Consider the following 14,128-nt stretch of genomic DNA (forward strand, 5'->3'; position numbering starts at 1 on the left):
TCGAGGACGGGGGGCGGGGCCTGCCAACGCGCATGTGCGCACACGCCCACGCCTGCAGTTTGGTTTGACGTAGTGGGAGCGGGAGCTGGGTGTGGCGTCAGCCCCCCTTCGGACTGCGCCCCCTGGCCCTCTGAGTTGCTAAGGAGGAGGCTGGCAGGGCCTGGCTCCCAAGGTCACGGCCTTGCAGAAGAGGCCTTCTCCTCCACTCAAGGGAAGGCTCATGAGCCCTGGGCTCTCTTAGCATACTGGCCTCTGGCTGCTGTGTGTGAGCTGGGAGAGGCAGCCCCTTTGGGAACGAACAGTAGTTAGAAGTGCCCCATCTGCGTGGACATGGTTTGGCAATCAGGCGGGGGCTGGATTTCAGCCCGTTCCTTCACCTGTCTCACCTGGTCCTCCGTCCTGAACAACCTCCCGTGGTGGCCCTGTGCCCTGGAGCTTAAATCAGACTCACCTGGGAGAGAAAAACAGTTTTTGTCTGGGCACCCCTGGGCACCTGTTCCTCCCTGAACCCTGAGAACGGTCACACTCCGGGCCCGCCCCCCCCCCCGTGCTGTGGAGGACCCCCAGACCAGGCGGGGGCGTCCCTGCCTTGGGCACCCGTGAATGGGGCCCGAGGCACCGGCCGGGGAAGGACGTGGGCTGCATCCGAGGCCTCCTTTCCCGCGCAGTGGACCAGCCCCTGGACCACAGCAGCCTGCGGCAGATGGTGCTCAGCCACAACACCATGCGGGAGTCTCGGAGGGACTTCAGCTGGGCAGCGTCCCTGAAGAGGGGGACGACCTGAGGCCCGAGAAGGAGCCGCCGGTCTGACGTGGATGGGGCCACATTTGTGCCACAACCGGAGAGAATAAACGTTTTGTTCTGTGACCCTGGTGCCTCTTCACACTCGCTGCCAGGGGGCTGGGGCGCCGGGAGCCACCCCGGAACAGGGCCGAGGAGCGGGGGCTGGGGGGGCTGCCTTCCAAAGCCGACACAGGATGCAAGAGTTGAGTGAGGTCACCATGGCCCCCAAGAACCTGAGAGGGTGCCTGGCATGGGCCACCCCTTGGCTGCTCCCCTGGGTGAAGCAGGGATGAGTGAAGCGTAGGGGTCGGAGGAAGCCACAATGTTGGTCTGCATGCCCCGGAGTCACACAGGTGCAGCAGCCCCTCACAGGCAGGAACTGGAGCCACGTAACTCCTGTGTCTGAATCGTGTGTGTGCGTGTGTGTGTGTGTGTGTGTGTGTGTAGGATGAATGTGGCACTGCAGAGCCGTGTCCAGGACGCCGTGCCCTGAAACACAGGCTGCACTTGACTGCCCTGAGCTGGGGCCCCCTCCGGGGTCTCCTGGCGCCTGGCTAGGCTTCTGCAGGAGACCCAGGCAGCAGGTTCCGGGCAGTGTGTGGAACAGGGTGGGTCGCCATGGGGTGGGGGTCCCCCATCCCTGCCTGTCCAGCTCACTGTTGGCTTTGAAGGGGGCCCTAGGCCCCGGAAGCCAAGTCGTGGTTCGGGCAGAGGGAATGGGCCCAGAGCTCCGCCTGCAGGGGTTCTGCTGCTGTTCTTGAGCCGAGGGGTGGCGGGGGGCACTTGCTCCAGCTCTGGCTCCTCCAGCCACCTGGGCCCCATCGTGCCTTCTGGGTGAGCCCAGCCGCCGCTCCCATCCCGTTTCAGCTCTCAGCTCCCACCCCGTCATTCGCTTTGGCTGTCCTGAGTTCCTGGGATTCTCTTGACAATGTATGAGTGTGATGTTCACCCCCACTTCTTCCTGAAAGGCACCTGGATTTGCCTTTGGGGGACAGCTGTGTGGCTGGGGAAGGGGCTGATTTTAGCCCCAGGACGAGGGTTCATCATGTGACCCAGGTCTGCCAGTCGGAGCACTACACCTGTTTCAGGTTGGCTAGGTACCCCGGAGGCCCTCTTCTGGGACTGGCAGGGAGCTGGGGGGGGAATGACGGGCCCTCTTTCCAGGAAGGTTGCTGAGGGGGGAGATGGGAGCTATTTTGCTGCTGCTGAGAGCAGAGCAACGTGACAGAAAGTAGAGCAATGGTGAAGACTGGTGGCCTTGTCTGAGCTCCTGGATGCAGCTGTGCCTGAAGCCCTTGGACTTCTTAGTTATGGGGACCCATTTGTTTCCTAAAGTGGGGTTCTTACAAGGCCGGGTAGACCCAAATGCATTAACAGTGACTTCGATCACTCAAAATCAAGAGTGAATTCAAGCCCAGGCCTAGTTCTTGGACCTCAGGCAGGGTCAGAAATCAGTACCCCCCCCCCCCCCCAATTTGCCAGGAGAGAAGTACAGACAAGTTCTACTTTATCTAAACTTAGAAATTGACCTACAATGAGCAGATGTGATTTTTTTTTTTTGCCAAATGTACCATATTATGCATGCGAGGCCGCTTCCTTTTAAAACATCCTGGGGCCAGTCATGCACACGTAGGAGGGGCACTCCGCTGGCGTCCCAGGGGAGCGGGTGCGAGGGAGCAGAGCTCCACAAACACTCGAGCTCCCTGGGAGAAAGGGCCGTGCTCCTCTCGTTAGCGTCCCCATAAAGTGTGACCCCGGACAGCGACAGTCCTGAGTGGCTGCAGAGGTCTGCGTTAAACACACAGTCTCCGAGACTGGCCACCACCAGGCTGTTCGCCGCCTCCGTGGGACCTAGCAAAGGGCCAACCTCACTCCAGGCACTTGGGTCAGAGACACGCTGTGAACAGATACACGACCTCTGGTTTATTTGAAGAGGCCCCTGCGTGGCTTTCCACCTGCAGAGTGTGTGTGGCCTCCTGGCACTGCGGAGCCGCCCAGGCTGCACGGAAGGTGGAGGTAGATGTGTGAGGCAGCCAGAAGGCTCAGAGGCCAGGGGCAGGGATGGCGGCCGTTCTGGGCCGAGGGCGAGGACAGCAGGGACCGCCCTGCCCACAGAGACAGGCCCAGGCCCAGCAGCGAGCCCCTCCCTTTAGTCCTTTTCTTCTCCGTGGGTGATGATGTGCACCAGGTTCTTATAGTCCAAGTTGCCAGTCACATCAGGCGGGAAGGCGGCAAACATCTGGTCGATCTGAAATGAACCAGCAAGAGGTGCAGAGGATGATGGGAAGGGAGGTGGGAGGAGGATATGGGATGGGGCACGAAGGGGTCGTCAGGGAGGTGTGGGGGGTCGTAGATGTGGAGATACGCTACTAGATCCCCTTGCCCCCCAGGAAGTACTTGTCACCCAGCTGTGGCAGAGAGCAGCAGGGCCCAAGGTCACGCCCTCCCTGGGGAAGCCCATAGCCACCTGGTCGGTGTGGGGCTCAACTTGGGACCTCTCAGATGGGTTGTTCTAGCCCCAGGGAGAGCTGACCAGGACGTCCTTTGGGCCTGAACCTCAGGCCAGCATCCCCCTTGAGCCCCCCTGCTCCCTCGCCCTTCCTGCCGAGGGGCTGAGCCCAGGCGCCACTTTGCGGGGATGTTCCCCAGAACCCAAGCCGTGGCAGGTAACACAGGCTGTGAGGGAGTCTGCTGGGCCTGGTGGGGACTGTGGCAAAGTGGGGACACGCGGGCCACTTACAGAAGTGGCAACTGCAGAGGGCCAGCTGAATGTGGCCACGTGGGCACGGGGGTCAGACTCTGAGGGACGGTGATTCTAGGAATCTAGATGTTTTTTTTAAAAATGTGATTTCCACATTTAAAGGATAATGATGGTTTTTTTTTTTTAAACATACAGACTATTGATCGCCAACTCGGGATAACGTTGCCCTTATCATGCATCAGCACTTTGCACGTACTGCCTCGTTTCGTCCTCACAGTGCACTAGGAGGCAGGCTGTGGCACTGGCCTGGCTTTACAGATGGGGAAACTGAGGCCCAGGGACGTCACGGAGCTGGTCCCAGTCACAGAGCTGGTGGGAGGTGCAGGCAGGCTCTTCCAGCTGCTTAAGTGTTGGAGGGAAAATCTAAATAAAGTTTTTCGTGGAATGTGGAACGTGACGGGACCAGGCCTGCGAAGGGTCTGTTTTAAACATCAGCAATGACCGGGCCGTTGCCTGTTCATCCAGGACTCCTGGCGAATTAGAAAGTATCCCTTCCCCCAGGCACATTACTGCCACCTGCCAGAAAACTGATACAGTCTGATTTAAAAAAAAAAAACTATAAAAGACACGTTACTGCCACCTGCTGCAACACCACTGCAACAAGTACATTCTCTGCGATGCATCTCACAAGAGCGGCATCCGGGAGAAGTGTGCAGGGCGCAGCCTTTGCGACAGTAGCCGGTACCCTGCACGCCACCTGTGCTCCCTCAGATGCCGGACCAGGCGCCCTGCGTTGTGGGGGAGGCAGGCCTGGGGTCGGACAGACCTGCCGTGGCATCCGTGATGTCCTTTTGGGCAAGCAACTCTACTTGAGCAGGGGGGCTCAAGGGAGATGCTGGCCCGGGCCTCAGTCTTCCATCTATAAACGACAGTCGTACCCATTCTGGCCTCGCGGGGTGACTGAGGGAATGAAACTCGGCAAGGGCAGCAGCAGGTTCTCTCCCAGCGTGGGGTCGGGAGCAGTTTAGAAAAGAGGGTGACGCAGCCCCCGGAAGGGAGCTGGGGTGCAGCGAGCGCCCGAAGGGCTCTGTTTACCTCCTCCTTGGAGAATCTCTCCGCCTGTGTGGTCAGCATCTCCTTAACACTGCAGAGAGAGGAGAGCAGTGTTGGCGCCAGGTGGGCCGGGGTGGCAGGGGGCGGGGGGGAGCAGGGAGCACCCACGTCCGCCCCCCCAGATCCCACTCACTAATCGGCCTTGAGCACGCCCTTGCCTTCGGGGTCAAACACTTTGAACGCGTTGAGAATGGTCTCCTCGGGGTCTGCCCCTGAAACAGAAAGCGGGGTTGAAACACGCCTGGGAACCTGTCGTACCCTGGGAGGCAGACCCCCCCTCCCCCGCCCCGGTTGCGGGGAGCCACAGCCAGTCTATCCTGCTGAGACCCTGCCTTCCTCTGAGCACTGAGCCTTTTCGAAGAGTGGGCTGCGGATCTGATTACTTTGGAGCAAAACCCAAGTTCAAAGGTGGATCTAGATTTGGAAGGACTGGGATTTGAACTGGACTCCAGCACGTGTTAGGTACGCAACTTTCTGCCTCGGAGCCTCAGTTCCCCATCTGTGCACTGGGCTAGGGCAGAGAACCTACCCCCCAGGTGCTGTTAGGTGAGGTTGTGCACGTGAATGCTCAGCGTGAGGCCTGGCTCAGGGCAGGCGTGGAGCGCTGTTAGCTGCTGTTTGTTTTGTTTTTCCTTTTCTTTCCCCAGTGTCACTCCGCCTCCCTCTGCTGGCCATCCTTGTCTGTCTCCTAGGGCTTGAATCCATACCCGAAGATGAAGACACACAAAGACACACAGACACACAGACACACAGATGCACACAGACTTACCCTTCAGCTTCTCCCCGAACATTGTCAGGAACACGGTGAAGTTGATGGGGCCTGGCGCTTCCTTTATCATGGCGTCGATTTCATCATTCTGCACGTTCATACGCCCTAGGACAGAGAGCACGCACTCAGGGCCCCGGGTGGGGACGGAAACAGCTCTCGGCGCGCTGGCATTCGCCCTTGTAATTCCACTCCGGGGCACCTAGTCTGGGAACCAGCAGAGACCGAGTGGGCGGGCCAAAGAGTCACGTGAGAAGATGTTCGTGACAGTGTTGTCTGTAACAGACGCCTGGAAGCAGCCCAGACTCCGACGTAGGAGGGGTTAGTGGTGGTTAAAGTAGTGTCTTTAGAACCTGGGACACTGTATACAGACATTTTAACATTTCACTCAAGTGGGAAATGGTCATCTTGTCAATTAGCTCTTCCCAGCCGGAGGTGGGAGAGGCAGGTCAGCATCAGTGGAGGGAGCTTGTGCAGGGCACACCTGCTGCAACCCACGCAGCCGTGGGGATTCCGGTGCAGCTGCCTGCGCTGGCCCTTCCCACAGGCCCCTACGGCACCTTTGTGCAAATTAGAAAAAGACCCCCCTTTAGAAAAAGATCCCCCTTCTTAAGATAACTGATGTTTTTTTAAAGACATAACTTTTTTAAAAAGATTTTTATTTATTTATTTTTAGAGAGGGAAGGGAGGGAGAAAGAGAGAGAGAGAAACATCAATGTGCGGTTGCTGGGGGCCGTGGCCTGCAACCCAGGCATGTGCCCTGACTGGGAATCAAACCTGTAATGCTTTGGTTCGCAGCCTGAGCTCAATCCACTGAGCTATGCCAGCCAGGGCTAAGATAATTGATGTTTTAAATATGAAGACCCACAGTGGCTGCTCTGTAGAACCTTGCAGTGTGCTGCCTGGGCCGCTGTCCACAGTGAGCCTGAGTTCAGGGAGTGGGGGGCGGGCGGGGGCATGCTGGATGTGGATGCTAGGAAAACTTACCCTCAGCACTGCTGAGAAGTAAATTTTTAAAGAGCTGGAGCCAAAATAAAATGATTCCAGCCCTGGCCAGTGTGGCTCAGTGGATTGGGCGTTGTTGTGCAAACCAAAAGGCTGCGGGTTCAATTCCTGGCCAGGGCACATGCCTGGGTTGCAGGTTCAGTCCTCTGTCGGCACGTGTATGAGAGAGAGGCAACCAGTAGATGCCTCTCTCTCACACTAGTATATCTATCCCTCTCATTCTCTCTCCCTTCCCTCCTCTCAGGATAAAATACAATCTCTTAGCCAATTTGATTGATAAAAAAAATCTTAAAAAAAAAGAATGATCCCCAAATAGAATGATTCCAATGATTAACTCCCCACCCCATTCACCTAGAAAAGACGGGGGGGGGGGGGCTGGACTGTGAACAGTGGGGAGTGGCCTAATGGGTCGTGTTTCTTCTTTATCCTTTTCTAAGATTTCCAAGTTTTCTATTGTGAGCTACCACTGCATTCAAATCGCACAAAGAAAAAGCTAGTAAAAAACGTGAGGACACTCACAGAGTCAGCCCTCCTTTGCAGCCCTCTGAAACCCGCCCTGACTGGCCGTCCTGCCTGAGCTGTGTCTTGGGAAGGGAAGAGGATCCGCTCTTCACCCAGGCGGTGATCCCACCTTCCAGCCCTAGAGGGCGCTGCGTACCGAGAGCGGCGAAGGTGTCCCTCAGGTCGTTCTTGTCGATGAAGCCGTCCCTGTTCTGGTCCATGATGGTGAAGGCCTGTGGAAGGGGGGAGTTGGCCGGTCAGGGCGGGAGCAATTGCGGGGAGGGGCCCCAGAGGCTGGGCCAAGGGGTAGAGGGGGTGGGATTCTGGGGTTTTCAAGGAACGCTGAAGGACATCAGATCCAGAGTCTAAGGTTTAGAGCAGCCTGGCCCTGCCTGAAGATGTTAGGCATAGAGTTACCGTGTGGTCCAGCAACTCATTTGCTGGGTTTCTCGTGAAGAGAGTTAAAGCATCTGTCCACACAAAACCCTGGACACGAATGTCCATCGCACACAACCTGTTAGAGCCCCAGGCTGCACACAGCCCACACGCCCATCGCCGGAGCGATGGATGAGCGAAATGTGGCCTCTCTCCGCAGCGGGCTGCTCTTCCGCCGGAACCAGGAAGGAAACCATGGCATGTGCTACCGTGTAGGTGAGCCTGGAAACAGGATGCTAAGTGACGGAAGCCAGGCACAAAGGGCCACATATTGTGGGACTCGATTTCGATGGAATGTCCTGAACAGGCAGATCCATAAAGATGGAAAATACATCAGTGGGCCCCAGGGGCTGGGGGAGGAAGCGTGTGGAGTGACCGCTGAAGGGCACGAGGTTGCTGGTGAGGGTGGTGAAAAATGTTCTGAAATTAGGTGGGGGATGATGGTGACAAAACCCTGTGGCTATGCTGAATAGCCACGGAATTGTACACGTACCTAAAAAACGCAGGTTCGTGGTATGTGGATTATGTTTCTATAAAGCTGCTGTTGAAAAAAAACAGTTAAAAACTAGGGTCTCATGCCCGCCCCCCGCCTCGCCAGCCCACGCCATCCGTGAGAGAGGGCCGGTGGTCCCCCCCAGCCAGCAGGCGGGGAGACTCCCAGCGGTGCTCTGTGAACACCCAGGCGTATTGCAAATGGCGTGTCATCTCGGCATTTTCTGGGCTCTCTGACGCAGCTGATTGTTGAAAGTGTCTGTAGCCCCTGCCCACACCACTGGGAGCTGACCTCCTCTCAGAGGTTGGGAGCGGGTGAGGGAGAAGGTGACTATTTCAGGTTCAGATATGACATTTCACCCCAGGAAGTCCTCTTTCCCTGGTGGCCTACGGGGCATGACATTCCTGCATGTTAGTGGGGACAAACGGCGCAAGCGTGGGTGTCCCATTTGGAAGTCCCGATGGTCCCCCCTTTGCTGTCAAACACGCCGGCACCTAGCGTAGCTTAGCACGCCTTCCTGCAAAGGGCCAGGCAGGCGTGCGGGTGACACGGGGCGCGCCCGTCCCAGCTGCTGGAAAGTGCAAGTGAATTGTCTGTCCTCCCAAACCTTCAGGAGGCGGCACGCTTTTGCCTAACTGGTACTTCGTTTGCCTCGAAAGGCACGGTCCAGCAGCATGGGATAGGGTGTCAGACCCCGCTGGCTTTTAAGAACTGAGAACTGTAAAATTTGAAGTCCAAGAGATACCGCTTTTCACCACCTCTCACACTGGCAAAAATAATGTTTTAGACTATGAATGCCCAGTGTTGACAGAGGGGTGGGGGGGGGGAGCATTTTCTCCTCTTGGGGCCAGCAGGAGGAGGAAGTCACACCTCGTTTCTGGAGGACAGTTTGGACCAGCGGTTCTAGTTGTGTTTAGTTCCTTTTTTTTTTTTTTTAAATTCCTTTGACCCAGCAATTCTGCTTTTAGGATTTTACTCCAAGGAAATAACCAGAGATACATGCAAAGATGTGTGTTGTGTATAAAAGTAAAACATTCTGAACACATGTAACATCCCACCATAGGAAGTAGCTTAAATAAATGGTAGAGAATATGGTCACTGAATTAACTGCTCAGAGAAAAGCACCAGGCACCAGTCCGCATGTGCAGAAGGTTGTAACTTTGATTAGAAATATATACATATGTAACAAAAGGGATTCGAAGGGTATGGGCCAAAATGCCAACTGAGGCTCTGTCTCTGGGTGGTAGAATTACAGGTCGTTAGTATTTTCTTTAGGCTTTTCTGAAAAGTTTTTCTACATTTTCACACACACAAAAAATGGCTTGACTTTGATGACTAGCAAAAGTTATTAAAAATAATTTCTCCAAGTGGGTCACGCGCATGTACAGACTGAATCTGGGGTTGTTTGGAGGATAAAGACATCTAAGCCAGAGGTCCCTGCAGGGAACACGGGGGAGGGGAAGGTGCTCCCGAACGTGGGGGGGGGGGGCGGGGGGAGGGGGATGGGGAGCCTGCCTCCAGGCCGGAGATTCCCCAGCTGCACCCACCTCCTTAAACTCCTGAATCTGGGTCTGCTCGAACATGGAGAACACGTTGGAGTTGGCTCCCTCTAGTCTCTTCTTGGCTTTCTTGGGCGACTGTGGGGGGAACATCAATTAAAAGAGTCAGAAGCTGGAAATGAGAAAACGGGGTCAGGCCCTGCCTCTGTTCTAGGTGAGCCTCAGCTGCTCATCTGTGAAATGGGGGCGTGGTGTCCACACTCCTCTCAAAACGGTGATGCTGGTGGGATAAAAAGATGCCAAGTGACATTTCCCAAAGGCCCCCTGGTTCTCGTGGATCATGAGAGATCGTGGATCGTGCGGCCACTCCTTCTGACATCTCAGAGAGGTGGAGATGTGTCTCCGAGGATGGAGGCCACCCTCTCAGATCAGCCCTGGCCGGGTCCAGCGGGTCCAGTGGCTTCTGCTCCGATGCACTTCACAGAAAGTTCAGCAACGCACAGAAGGAGAACTGACTGGGGGGAGAGTCCGGCTCACGAAACCGTGAGGAAGGCGGAGATGAAATGACACTTTTTCAGGGTGTTACAGCGCCCCGACCCCTCCACATGATTTTCCCTCGATTCAAATGGCAGCGAAATCGCTCTAAATGTCCCGGCCTTGCACCGCACAAACTTCAGAGAAGAGCAAGTTCACATTCCGCCCCCCCCCCCCCACACTCTCCTCTCTGACTTTAAATAGTTACAGCAAATGCTTCAACACTGTACATACATCATTTCATTTAGTGCTCACCACTGCTCTGCCAAGTAGATGCTATTGTTCCCGCGCCATTTTACTGGGGAGGCAACTGAGTCTCAGAGAGGTTGGGTCTCGTGCCCAAGGGCACACAGTCACCAAAAAAAAGCAGAGCTGGAGTTGAACGTGGGTGGTCTGGCTCCAGAGTTTGTGCCCCCCCCCCCCCCCGTAACCCCTCTCCGACGCTGCCCCCAGTTTGAGGGTTCCCTGCTTCGGGAGGGGGACACCTAACCACACAACACACGGAGACAGATTTTAATTTTGCAAGTTCAAAAGGTGAGAACAAAAAGATCTTTTCCCCAGCTGCCTGAACAAGAGAAAAGAATTACAATTTGATCCTTAAAAGCGTTCAATCCCATTTTGCCAGCCCTGGGAGTTATTGATTCCTCCAGAGGTCAGTAGACAAGCCATAAAAAAGCCAACTCGCTTATTTTGTTTTTGCAAGTCCCCGGGAGCTGCTGTTATTTGTGGCTTATCAGGGCATTGATTGGGGTTCCTCGGTGCACACACAGCAAGCAGCGCTTTCTCCACCAGGGCCTGGGGTCCTCGAAAGCCACCTCCCCCGGCTCCCCTTCGGTCCTCTGCCGGTCGGTGGCATCCCCTACTCGCCCCCTGAGCATCCCTCCGCTCCCAGAGCCCTCGCTACTCACCATGGTGGAGAGGACTCAGCGCTGGTTCCCTAGAACAATCCCACAGGCTGCCCGCCCTCTGCAGCCGGAACAATAAATACTTCCTCCCCATGTTTAAAAATAACCCCATGACCACTTTTGGCAGTAATGGGGGGGGGCGGACGCCACCTAAGGCCCCCCACCCCCGCCCATGCCATTCTTCTGAAGTAAGGGCAGCTCACTCACCACCTGGTGACACTTGAGACCCAAAAAGGCATTCAAGGTTGAAGAGACAGGCGGCGGGGTCGCGGTGAGAGATGCTGTCAGCAGCGCTTGGGCCGGCAACACTTGTGCTTGTCAATTTTGAGGGAGGAAATGGCAGGGAGAAGGGGACTGAAAATTCTCTAAGGTTATCAGGCACAGGCCCCACCTCGGGGCCTTGGCACCGGCCGTTCCCTCTACCTGGAATGCTTGTCCCCTGACACCTGTCCCCTCCTTCAGACCTTCACCCCAAGGTCACTTTCTCAGGGAGCCGTCCCACCTACCCTAGGAAAGCAGCCATTCGAGTGCCACACTCCAGCTCCCTTCTCTGATTTTCCCTGCAGCATTGCTCACCCCCCGATATACTATGGAATTCACTTATTCCTTTTGTTCCCAGCTCATGACCAGCTCAAGGCAATGGCTCCACAAATGCTTGTTGCCTGACTGAAGAAACAGCTCACCTACCGAGCGCCTGTTATGTGCCCGGCACCGAGGACACATGTCTTAGGCTTGTACTGAATTTTCCGACCTCCCCTGTGGGCTAGGGACCACCTCATCCTCTGTGTTCCCATTTCACAGATGAGGAAACTGAGGCTGGGAGGGGGACTGAGCTTCCCTGGCTGGGGCCAGGCAGCGGTGGCACTGGGGGTGGATCTGAGGCCCATTTGCTTCCAGAGACCGGGCTCCTCCTTGGTCTTGGAAAAGGCAGCTTGCTGTCAGAACATGAGGTGTTGTGGTTGTTGCTCTCCCTCCCGGGGCCAGTTTCCTTCTCCAGCCTGCGGGCAGCCTCGGGCCTTGGGATCCAGGGAGTGAGAACGCAGGGCCTGGCATCAAGCCGTGGGTGGCCTTATTTAGTGGGTGTGGGTGCCGGGTCCAGAGTTCTCACCTCTAAGGAAGAGAGAAACAAAGCCCTGGCTGGCGTGGCTCAGTGGATTGAGCATGGGCTGTGAACCAAAGCATCGCAGGTTCAATTCCCAGTCAGGGCACATGCCTGGGTTGCAGGCCGTCGCCCCCAGCAACTGCACATTGATGTTTCTCTCTCTCTCTTTCACCTTCCCTTCCCTCTCTAAAAATAAATAAATAAAATCTTAAAAAAAAAAGAAAGAGAAAAACAAACAAAACTTGGGGAGACACAAGTAAAACCCCAAAACGACTTCCTGGATTTTAAGACCTGATTTCTGAACTAAAAAAATTAAGGAGAGAGATTGCCAAAAAGGGCGGCCCCTTTTGCAATCCACTCGGTGGCCGGGGAAACGTTGTGCAGGGAATAACACCTCGGAGCAAAATCACAAAGAGAGACAGACGATAAATAAACGGTTCAGAGGGAGAGGCTGAACATAGGCCTGCACCAGTCGGCCCTTGAACAACGCGAGGTTGGGGGTGCCAGCCAGCCCCCACCTCCGGAAACCCGTGCGCAACTTGTGACTCTGCAGCCGGCCCTTCGCCTCCGCAGATTCGACAAACCGCGGGTGGGAATCCGCCGCTGCGAACGCGAAGACACGTTTCCTCTCTGTGATTGGTTGACTCCCCGGACGCGACACCCAGCGGACTGTCTCTCGGGGGGAAGAACCTGAGTGGGAGTGGGCCCCTGCATTCAAACACGGCTCGTGCCAGCGCCAGCTGTCACCCCGGAGCACCCTCTTCCGCCGAGGAGAGATGACCCCTGCGGGACCCCATGCGGGGTGGCGGGGAAGAACCGCACCCCGCGGTCCCTGCCCGGGTGGGTGATGTCGGCGAACTCGGGACCGGGAGGCAGCCTGTGGCCCTGCCTGGCAGAGGAACGTGGCTGCAGCGGGAGAATCTGACCATCTGACCGGCCTCTGGCTCCACCCCGGACGCACCTGGGGGCTGCGGCCCATGGAGCCGAGTCCCCCCCCACCTCCCCCGCCCACGGCTCCCCTCCTCCGCCCGTGGGAGGACGGCAGAGAGGTTTCCTTTGGATTCTCCTCCAAACGACCCGGCCTGCGTGGCCGCCCCGGGGCTTGGGAATCCGATACAGCAAGGCGCGAGGCCGGGCCAGCTGTGCGGCCTTGGGCAGGAGTGTTCCCCTCTCCGAGCCTCCGTCTCTCCATCTGTAACGTGGGGGTGTAACTGCACTCACCTCGCGGGGGTGTCAGGAGGATGAAATCGGATGCGGTAGCTGTCAGCCACTGGGATTGTTTTGGGGTGCTTGGCTGTTAGACCTGCGACCCCCCCCCCCCCCCCCCCCCCCCCCCCCCCCCGCCTTCTGAACTTGGGACCAGGACGCTACTCACCTTTTCTCAGGCCTGGAGGCTGCGGCCCGACCCAGAGGAGGGGAAGCCGCGATCCGGAGGAGCCCCTCTCGCCCCGGACCACGTGGAGCCTGCCCGGAGGGAGCGTCCCGACGTCGGTGCCTCCCTTCGAACCTGGATCCACCGCCTCTGCCTGAGTCCACGGTGTTGTCCGCGTGACCGAAGGAGGGCTCGGAAGGCGAGGAGACAGGTAAGGAGCGTTGGCATTTCTGTACGCCTCCGGTGCCCGCTTCGCAGGTCACTGCTCCTGGTATTTTTCTAAAGTGACCATGAACATTTCCGGTCTCACAGTGGCATGGGGAGGGACTGGCCAGAGCGAGTGTGGCCGTTAGCACAGTGGAAGGAAGTAGGCGCCCTGGGCCATTAGCAGCCGGTGGTTAGGCTTAACAGAACAAAACAAAGAAATGTACACTGTGCACAGAATGCCAGTTAAATCGGAATTTGAGGAAAACGAGGAGTAATTGGGGGTCACTGGGATTGTGTCTGGGCCTGGGTGCCGGCTGCCCCGACGGGTTACGTGTGGCAAGATTCACGGAGCCATGCTTCTCTGATCGGCACCCTTCTCTGCATGCGTGTTACATGTCTGTGAAATGTTCAGTTCGTGCAGTGTGAGTGGGAATGCCTTCTTGGCATAAACCAGTTTAAAACGTTACAGAGGTAGTTTGCATGCGGATAGAAAGTTTCCTTTCTGTCACTTTGGCCACATCCTCCCCAGAGGACGCCAGTGTTTGTGATGTGGTGTGAAATCTCGACTAGAGTTTTTATTCTTTGTGTTTTTTAAAAAAAACAAAAACAAAAACAGAGCTACACCCGTCGTGAGGCGCACAGCTCTGAGGTGCCCCGGGCGGTGAGCTGTCACACGTGCACACACCCTGTCACCCCCCACCCCCACCCCCCC

At 56.6% G+C, this 14,128-nt stretch overlaps 1 protein-coding gene across 1 annotated transcript; it reads right to left on the reverse strand.

Annotated features, from left to right (window-relative positions):
- Nucleotides 1-2,683: 2,683 nt before the first annotated feature.
- MYL2 (myosin light chain 2) lies at nucleotides 2,684-10,818 on the reverse strand. The gene is made up of 7 exons (XM_028528381.2): nucleotides 10,739-10,818; nucleotides 9,345-9,434; nucleotides 7,027-7,102; nucleotides 5,367-5,471; nucleotides 4,731-4,809; nucleotides 4,580-4,628; nucleotides 2,684-3,031 (listed from the first exon to the last, which is right to left on the reverse strand). The coding sequence occupies exons 1-7, from the start codon at nucleotides 10,739-10,741 to the stop codon at nucleotides 2,933-2,935; spliced, it is 501 nt and encodes a 166-aa protein (XP_028384182.2). The 5' UTR covers nucleotides 10,742-10,818; the 3' UTR covers nucleotides 2,684-2,932.
- Between the last annotated feature and the right edge of the window lie 3,310 nt (nucleotides 10,819-14,128).

Source organism: Phyllostomus discolor, chromosome 13 (genome assembly GCF_004126475.2).
Source record: "Phyllostomus discolor isolate MPI-MPIP mPhyDis1 chromosome 13, mPhyDis1.pri.v3, whole genome shotgun sequence".
Taxonomy (NCBI): domain Eukaryota; kingdom Metazoa; phylum Chordata; class Mammalia; order Chiroptera; family Phyllostomidae; genus Phyllostomus; species Phyllostomus discolor.

What these genes read in the sequence shown, in the direction of transcription:
- MYL2 (XM_028528381.2), bottom strand. An exon ending in GGACACCTTCGCCGCTCTCG is followed by an intron (nt 5,472 to 7,026) that starts GTACGCAGCGCC and finishes TCTCTGTCCTAG; the next exon opens with GGCGTATGAACGTGCAGAAT. An exon ending in GGCGTGCTCAAGGCCGATTA is followed by an intron (nt 4,629 to 4,730) that starts GTGAGTGGGATC and finishes CTCTCTCTGCAG; the next exon opens with TGTTAAGGAGATGCTGACCA.